Source organism: Empidonax traillii, unplaced genomic scaffold, assembly GCF_003031625.1.
Source record: "Empidonax traillii isolate 1590-97213 ecotype Southwest subspecies unplaced genomic scaffold, ASM303162v1 scaffold1669:size174073, whole genome shotgun sequence".
In the NCBI taxonomy this organism is placed as follows: domain Eukaryota; kingdom Metazoa; phylum Chordata; class Aves; order Passeriformes; family Tyrannidae; genus Empidonax; species Empidonax traillii.
In genome coordinates, this window is record NW_020956862.1 from 23,540 (window position 1) to 32,543 (window position 9,004).

At 54.8% G+C, this 9,004-nt stretch overlaps 1 protein-coding gene across 1 annotated transcript in view; it reads left to right on the forward strand.

The window, feature by feature from the left end:
- Positions 1–9,004, forward strand: part of LOC114070716 (BTB/POZ domain-containing protein 2-like) — a gene marked incomplete at its 5' end in the record, with an annotated part of 21,571 nt that overhangs the window by 8,518 nt on the left and 4,049 nt on the right. The window contains 3 exons of the mRNA XM_027908268.1: positions 1,514–1,670; positions 5,146–5,251; positions 5,996–6,193. Of these exons, the coding sequence (XP_027764069.1) occupies positions 1,514–1,670; positions 5,146–5,251; positions 5,996–6,193 (461 nt within the window). The remainder of the gene's footprint in view (positions 1–1,513; positions 1,671–5,145; positions 5,252–5,995; positions 6,194–9,004) is intronic.

Here is a 9,004-nt window from a genome sequence, read left to right on the forward strand (position 1 = left end):
TTGACTGATGCTGTGGGGCAGCACAAAAGGCTGCTTTCAGCACAGAGAGTGCTTCCCTTCCTGTGAATCCCGCTGTTTGTGCCTCCCTGAACGGCATCCTGGCCCTCTGTGGCTGGAGGAGCAGGAGTTCCACCGCTGCAGATGGGAATCCTGCCTGGCATCCCGCTGGAAAAGCCCTCCAGGAGCAGCGGCCACACAGTGTGGCAGGAGGAGAAGTGGCTGGGGTTTCCCAAATACCCCCTGGAAGGGGAATGCCAGGCACAGAGAACACACCTAATGTTCCATCTCTGTGCCTTTGGGATCCCGACTGGCAAATGCTCCTCTGGCTGAGGGGAAGGCACTAAACAAAAACTGGGCATGGGCTGCTCAGTCTGGAGAAGGGGAGGTTTTGGGGAGAACTTTGAGGCCCTTCCAGAGCCTAAAGGGGCTCCAGGAGAGCTGGAGAGGGATTGGGGACAAGGGATGGAGGGACAGGACACAGGGAATGGCTTCCCAGTGCCAGAGGGCGGGGAGAGATGGGATGTTGGGAAGGAATTCCTGGCTGTGAGGGTGGGCAGGCCCTGGCACAGGTTGCCCAGAGCAGCTGTGGCTGCCCCTGGATCCCTGGGAGTGTCCAAGGCCAGGTTGGAGCAGCCTGGAATAGTGGGAGGTGTCCCTGCCCATGGCAGGGGGTGGCACTGGATGGGCTTTAAGGTCCTTCCCAACCCAAACCAGTGTGGGATTCTCTGATCAGGACCATCAGCAGTGTGTCAGTGGTTTCACTGAGCTCAGCCTGTTGGTTCCTGCTCTCCCTGGGCAGTGTGCTCAGGTGTGAGGGAGCACAGTCAGGTTGCCTTTGTTTTTCCACAGGGGTATGGATGTACTTCCTTGTTTTGGCCTGGCAGGGAAGGCTGTGCTTTGCTGCAGCCTGGCACCCTTTGTCTTTTACTGCAATTAAATCTTGTTTTTCCGCTGCAATTACCTCTTGCTTTGCGCTGTGGGGTCACCTTGTGAACTGTTCTTCACACCTCTGTAATGGGATGGAAGGGTTTGATCCACAGAATGAGGAGGAGAAAGTGGGGTGTGGGCAAAGCACCTCGTGTGCAGAGGGTGGGTGTGTTTGAGTGCTTCTGAGCACTTCTGAGTTGGTACTGTGAAATGGAGCTCCTCTTCTGAGGAGAAGAGTTGGATTTCTGTCCTAACTGAACAGCCAAAATCGTGAATTTTAAGGGGGGCACTTGGCCAGAGACTGTTCTAGCCTGCTGTAAGTGGGGGGTCAGAGATTACTCCAGTGGGTATCCCAGCTATTGAAAGTTATGCTGTAAAGTGTCTATTAAAAAAAAAAAAAAAGATAAAGAAGCTTCTCCTTGGTCAGGCAGAGTCAGTGGAGAGGATGTGAAGCCTTCCCATCTCCCTGGTGTCGGGAGTGGGGCCAGGACGACAGGCAGAGGCACAAACATGTTTTTCGTGAATTTTCAGGGGTTTCACTCTGTCACCTCAGTGCACCACAGCGATGTTTGTTTGCCTGTTTCAGGTTTCTTTACTCAGACGAAGTTCAGATCGGACCAGAGACTGTTATGACAACCCTTTACACAGCTAAAAAATACGCCGTTCCAGCCCTCGAGGCTCATTGTGTGGAGTTCCTCAAAAAAAACCTCCGAGCAGACAACGCCTTCATGCTCTTAACACAGGTGAGTCTGGGGGCTGTTGGCCTGCAGCAAGGCCCAGCAGCTCAGCAGGAAAGTGGGAATTTTCTGAGTGTTACCAAGCTGCTCAGCCCAAGTGGAGCAGTTCTGGGTCAATCTGAATTCTTCCTCGCAGGAGTCTTGCAAAGAACAACAGAACACAGCAGATCTTGCTGCTCTTTCAGCTCCCTGTTCTGCTGTGGCAGGTGATTCCTTCCAGAGTGCACGGAGTTAACGAGGTGGGAGGATTTCACCTGCCAGGAAGAGGAGTGGGATGGGAGGGTTTCCCTGTGTTACAGATGCAGGACGGGTGTGCTCTCCCTGCCCTGTGTGGCTGCTCAGCCATTCCTTGGAGGGGATTTCTGTGCAACACCTTCCCTGAAGTTGAAGAAAAAAAGCAGCTTTTTCACGAGTGCTTTGGTTGATTTTCCCTGGAGAGGAACAAGGTTCTCTCTTCCTCAGCCTGTCCCTGCTCACCCTCCTGCACTGCAGGCCCACACCTGGAGCCTCAGAGCAGCTGGTCCTTGGCTTGCTGTGGGACTGGCTGCACAGCCTCTTGCCCCTGTGCCTGCTCCACTCTGTAGGGCTGGGCTTCTCCATCCTTCTCCACACCAGAAGGCAGTGTTTACAGCTTTGCTTCTTTTGGAGGAGATCAGGTTGATGAAATGAGAATCCTCCCCGTTTCCCAGCCCCTCCTCCTTCTGTGCTGACAGCTGGTGGCATCCTGGTGGCACCCCCAGTGGTGCCACCCGCGGGGCAGTGTCTGTGGCGTTGCACCCTGCTCTGGGTGCTGCAGGGACAGGCAGCACAGGCATCATGTGCAGGTTTCCTTCCTTTATGGAATGGGCTGACTGGACTCGCCCTGGAGGGACATTCCTGCTCAGCCAGCTCAGGAGAGCTGCCACGGGGTCTGATGGGAGACAAACCTTGCAGGGTGGTCTGGCTCTCAGGGGTTACCCTGACTTGCCCAGCATTCCTGTCTGCTGGATTTTCCCCCCTGTCAGGAGTACAGGTGTCTCTCTGGCTGTGGGCACCGTGCTGGTGGCAGTGGCTTCACCAGCGGTTTTGCAGATATTGAGGCAGCGCTGGCCTGAAGCAGTCAGGGCTCAGCTCTTTGCTGGGGATTGGGCTGGGATTTTATTTTGAGTTTAAATATTTGGATCAAGTTGTTACAGCAGTTCCTCTGTAAACACTCGTTACTGCTTGGGTTCAGCTCCTGCTGCCACTCCGTGTCCCTCCTCACACATCCTCCTGAACTTGGCCCTTTTCCACAGGCCATAAACAGGTGAGGCAGCTCCAGGGCACGGGGGGAATCCACACTGCACTTCCCAGAGGAACATTCAGGACTCACAGGCTCCTGCTTGGGCAGCAGCAGCCAAATCTGCCCTCCCACCTGACGTGTGGCAGGACAATTGTAACTCCTGGGCTGCAGCTCTCCCGTCCTTTGGGTTCAGCAGCTGCAATCTGAAGGATCAGGAGCTGCTGGCCAAGAGCTGGGAGGAGATCTCCCCTGGGGGCTGCAGTTTTGGGGAGGTGCCTTCCACTGGCCTTTGCCTCGTGAGGGTTGGAGGTGTCAGCTCATGGTGCTGTTCTTCCTGCAGGGATGTTGTTTTTGTGGCTTGCTCAGTCCCTGCACCCGAGTTTGCAGCTTTGGCAAGGCGATATTTAGGTTTATGGGGACTTCCCTACAGGTCACAAAGGTCCTTCTTTGGTGAAAGAGGAAGGTGCCTTTGTTTTTCAGGTGCCAGAACCAAGGTGCTGCCTGGCACTGAGGCAGCTGAGATGCCAGATGGGGAAAGGCTGTCCTGATGCCTTTTGTTTGTGACTGATGGCCAGTGGTGACTCCCATCTAGTTCATGTTCACTGTTGCTCTCTGTCGAGTCTCTGAGAGGTTTGAGGCCGATGTGCTTTGGGAAACGTGTTGGTGTCTCCATGCCTGGCACCTCACTGAAGGGATCTGCTCTCACAGCGCTCCTGGGGCTGGACCTTCAGTGTGAAAACCTGCCTGTTTTCTGCCTTCACTGCACCAAATCAACGCCTGGCACAGTCACTCACAGACCTGAGAGAGAGATCTCGTCCAAGGCATCGCCCAAAGATCACAGAGCTGAGATCTTGGAGCCCCAAACCTCCCCCGAGTGTGTCACTGCCCAGTCTGCCGGTCCAGCAGCTCTGTCACCAACAGCTCCTCGAGCAGCTGCTGATCTCTGGCAGAAGCATCAGTGGCAAACAGCCTTCCTAATTGCTTGTGCCCCGAGGTGGACCGTGCCCCTCCTCCATGCCAGCCCTGCGTCCCAGCGTCCCTTTGCTCAGCGAGGAAGTGCAGCCTGCCTGGAGCTGCTGAGGGGGAGAGCTCTGTGGGCTGCAGGGGAAGTGCTCACGTGTCAGGAGAGCCACTACAGTAGTAAAGTCTGACTCAGTCACGGCTCTTGGTGCCAAGAGTGGAAGGCACTGGCAGTGCTCCAGCCCCAGGAGCAGGTGACAACTGCTGAAGCCTCCCTGGGCCCTGCTGAGAAAATACGGGTTTTTTTGACTCTCTGCACTTGAGGTCTGGTCATCAAAGCTTGGCCTTGCTGAGCTCTGCAGCCCACGAGCGAGGGTCCAGCAGAAGCTGCTCAGGGGTGCCTTCTGAGTGGTGGAATTCCCAGCGCAGAACACGAGTTTTAACCCTTGTCTGTGGCAGTGAGTTCGAGTTCCAGTGTGTTCTCGTTAGGTGTGATGTCAGGGCAGTTCCTTCCTGAACAGCAAAACCAGAGCACTGGAAATAAGAGGGCATTTAGTGATTTTTTTGGGTGTTCCAGCTCGTTTTCTGCTTATGCTGGGCACGGGGTTGGTGACACATGGCAGTGCAGGGTGATCTGGAGTGGCAGCGCTTAAGCTGGGCAGAGAAATTCTGAGCAACTCTCCGAGCTGTGCGCAGGCTTGGCTTGGAATAGTAACCTATTTTGGGGAGAAGCCTTTAAGGTAACTGGATTAGAGTGGCTGTTTCTGTGCAAAACATGGAAATGCACTGAGCAGGCTGTGTCCCCCCCCGGGGCCGCAGGTCTCCCTGGGACACAGGCACCGTGACTTTGCTAAGACAGGAGATCAGTGTGGCAGTTCTTACAGAACTAAGCTGTCTCTGCATATTCCTAGAGCGAGCAGGCCTGGAGCCACCGGGCAGAGCTTCCTTCTGAAGATAAAATAGGCTGCAAAAATGGCCCCTGCTCAGCTGACAGGGCCAGTGTGGCGCTGGAAAGTGCGAGCGGTGCCCGCGCCGGAACAAAGACGTGCCTGAAGACATGCACAGCTGAGCCAGAGCTGCTGCCAAACAAGCAGAATTTGCTGGGGTTTGCCTTGTCATGCTTAACTGCTTGTGAAAGGCCCAGTGGATTCCTGGTGCAGCCAGGCATGGCATTGCTAATGGAGATGGGCTCTGGCAGGGGAAGGGGGTGCTGAGTGCAAACTTTTTGCAATGGCTTTTTCTCTTCATCCCCCCGAGCAGGCCCGGCTGTTTGACGAGCCCCAGCTGGCCAGTCTGTGCCTGGAGAACATAGACAAGAACACCTCGGATGCCATCAACGCAGAGGGGTTCACAGACATTGATCTGGGTAAGCTCTGCTCCCTCTCCCCCTCCTTCTCTCCCTGCTTTCATAACCAGCTCGTCCCCGCGGTTGTCACAGGTTAATTCTTGGCTCTCTGTGGCTCTGCTGTTCCGGAGCAATCTGTTGAACAGTCCCTGGCATGAAGTGGCTGGAGACAGGGCATGTGCCAAAGAGCTTGCTGGCTTGCCTGCAGAAATGCCCTGGAATCTGCTTACTTTGGTGCAACTGGAGTTTTCTGGGCATGACACAAAGCCCGTTTCCTGTGTTGATGTTGGCAGGTTTCGGGTGGGTGTAACTCGCCTTTTTTTTTTTTTTTTTTGTGCGGTTGGCTTCGCTCCCCGAAGTCTTTATGTCAGGTTTTGGAGTTAAAAAGGTGTTGTGCTTTTGGAACTGAGAGCCGGCTGTTTTAATTATCCTCTGCAGTTTCCAAACTCGCTGGGCACGGTTTAACGGACATTAAAATTCAGACTTTAACCTTGCCTCTAATGAGCTGGGCCGTGGAGGTGAGGCCTGGGTCACCTTCTGGCTCTCGGGCTGCTTGTTTCATCCAAGGCAGTTGCACTTCATCCTCCTGCACTCGTGTCAACAGGCTGTGTTTGCAGCTCCAGTGAGTGCCCTGCTGATGGACCACGCAGATAAATCCCCCTCTGGGGGCTGCAGCAGCGCTGGGGGGGAGATGCCGTTCGCTCAGCCCTCCCTGGCCGCCCCGGGGGTGACGTGGGGGTGTGTGTGTGTGTGCCGTCCCTGCAGACACGCTGGTGGCGGTGCTGGAGAGGGACACGCTGGGGATCCGCGAGGTGCGGCTCTTCAACGCCGTGGTGCGCTGGGCCGAGGCCGAGTGTCAGCGGCAGCAGCTCCAGGTGATCCCGGAGAACAAGCGCAAGGTGCTGGGCAAAGCTCTCTCCCTCATCCGCTTCCCGCTGATGACTATCGAGGAGTTTGCAGCAGGTAAGTCAACACAAACCCCGGGCTGCGCTTTCTCTCCGCTGCAGAGAGTCGAGTGACGGGAAAGGGGCTTTTTTCTCTGTGTGTCCTGGAGGGAATTAAATAGGAAATTATCTCCCGTTCCCCCCATTCCACCACAATCTCCCCCATCACTCACTCTCTCCAAAGGGGGCTTACAAGAAGCTCGGGGAGGGACTTTGTGGACAAGGGCCTGGAGGGACAGGACACAGGGAATGGCTTCCCACTGCCAGAGGGCAGGGTGAGATGGGAGATTGGGAAGGAATTGTTCTCTGTGAGGGTGGGCAGGCCCTGGCACAGGTTGCCCAGAGAAGTTGTGGCTGCTCCATCCCTGGAAGTGTCCAAGGCCAGGTTGGATCAGAGGAGCAACCTGGGCTGGTGGGAGGTGTCCCTGGGGTTGGATGAGATGGGCTTTAAGGTCCCTTTCCCACCCAGTCCATTCTGGGATCCATTCCTACTGATTTACAAAGATTTTCTGTGTGAATGCTGTTTTCCTCCGTGACCATTCCCTTGATTTAGAGCCCGTGGCGCTCCCTTGGGAGGAGCAGAGGGATCCCAGCTGGCTGTTTGTCCTCCTGGCATGGTTGGATCCTCCTGTCCCGCTCCCCTGAGAGCACTCTGGGGTTCACCTGCTTCCCTTTCCAGCCCCTCCCAGCATTTCACCCACACAAAGCCGATGGAGCTGCAAGCAGTTGGTGTTGATTGTAGCCTGCTCCCAAGAGGAAGGGGGATGTTTCTCCCCATCCTCTGCCTCTAACACAGTGCTGAAGGCCTTGTCATTCAGGGCAGAGCCCCCCATCAGACAAACTTGCAGAACGTCCTGTGAGCTGAAGGCTTGGTGTTGTTTAGTCTGTGTCCCAAAGCATTTTCCAAGTTTACATGAAGATCCCGCTCTGCAAAGACATCCAAATCATTTAACAGTTTTCACTAAAGGCTGCTTTGTTTTGTTTTCATTGCCTGCTGCCTTTGACTTCATCCTCTGGTGATTCCCCAGGGACTGGAAGCTGGCAATCAGCTGGAATAGTTCTCAGGCTGAAAGGACAGAGTGGAGCCACTTCCAGAACTGCAGCTTGTTTTAGGCTGCAGTGCTGTGAACAAAGGAGCAAACAGGGTCACTGCCCCCTTTCCCTGAGCAGGTCACTTCTCAGGGCTGATGGCACCCTCTCCACCCCCTCTCCCCCAAAAAAAGCCAAAAAAAAAAAAAAGAAAAAAGGAATTTAACAGCAGTGGTTTCACCAGTTCATTTTATAACCTGGTATCAAACGTGGGGTTTTGCATGAAGATGTTTTTTAACTGGCAAATGTGTCCCTCCCTTCCCCCAGAGCAGGGAATTTGGAAGAAGCCGAGTTGCAGCAACGTGGGATAAGTTCAGACACGATCAGCGGGGCTCGTTTTTTTGCTGAGCAAAGTATCCCAAAGCTCATTTACCTGTGAACAGTTGACTTCCTTAAATTCTTCCTTCCCTGCCCATTGCAGCCTTGCACCGTGTTTTGACTGGGGAGCATCAGGCTGGATTTAACCCGCTGTAAATAGTTGTGGACCAACGAGTGGCTGGGGATTTACTCCCCACCTTGCACTTAATTCTGTTGTTGCCCCAGCACACAGTGGTCTTGTTTCTGTTCAGACAGAGGTGCAGAGAGGCTTTTAAATCTTGGGCTAAAACACTGATTTTTAGCTGGTTTCACCTTTGAAGGTATTTGAAGTATTTGAAGTAGTTTGCAAAGCTTGAGTTCGGAATCACTGAGTTGTTGCCCAGGGAAGCTGAGACTGCCCCTGGATCCCTGGAAGTGTCCAGGCTTGGACAGAGCTTGGAGCACCCTGGGCTGGTGGAAGGTGTCCCTGCCCATGGCAGGGGGTGGGACTGGGTGAGCTTTAAGGTCCCTCCCAACTCAAACCATTCCCTGACTCTGTGATGACTTTGGAAAACCACCTTGCTACCGGAGGAAAAGCTGCGAACGTGTCTCAACTCCTGCTAAAACCCACCCGCCCTTTTCCCTGGGTTCTGCAACAAGCAAATTGCAAGATGAGGGTTAAATGCCCGAGGGAAGGGGGTTCTCAAAGCAGGCCATGAACTGAACCACACTTGTCTTCAGTAAAAACACTCCTAAACCTTTGGAGCTGATGGTGAGAGGGTGACATTCCCTCTCGCTGCCCCTTCCATCATCTCAGCCATCGGTGTGGATGTTGGAAATTCCTGTCTCTTGCCAGTGTTACCATCTCCAGAGAGACTGGAGCAAGGATTAGCTGCATGCTTTAGGTTCTTAATCCAGTCCTAGCAGGCAGATGCAGTTGGGCTGCCCAGAGCTGGGTGCTCAGTTGCTGTTCCGTGTCCGTGCTCCGCGCGGAGGCTCCGTGATCCGTGACTGCTGTGGGGATAAAGGGCAGGCACCACGTTTGTCTGGGCTTTAATGTCCTGATGCACCGGTGGAATTCCATCTGTGATGGGGCTTTGGCTCGCTCCCAGCTGCGAGTCGGGCTTGTAAATCCCATGTAAATCCCAAGGGGATCCCTTCTGGTTGTGCAGATTTGGGCACCACGGTGTAAGAAGGATGTGAAGCGGTTGGAGAGTGTCCAAAGGAGGGACAGGGAGCTGGGGAAGGGTCTGGAGGGGAAGGGTGTGAGGAGCAGCTGAGGGCACTGGGCTGGTTCAGCTGGAGCAGAGGAGACTGAGGGGAGACTCCTCGGGGGCTGCAGCTCCTCCCGAGGGCAGGCGGAGGGGCAGGCGCTGAGCTCTGCTCTGGGACCAGGGACAGGAGCCAGGGAAGGGCTGGAGCTGTGCCAGGGGGGTTGGGATGG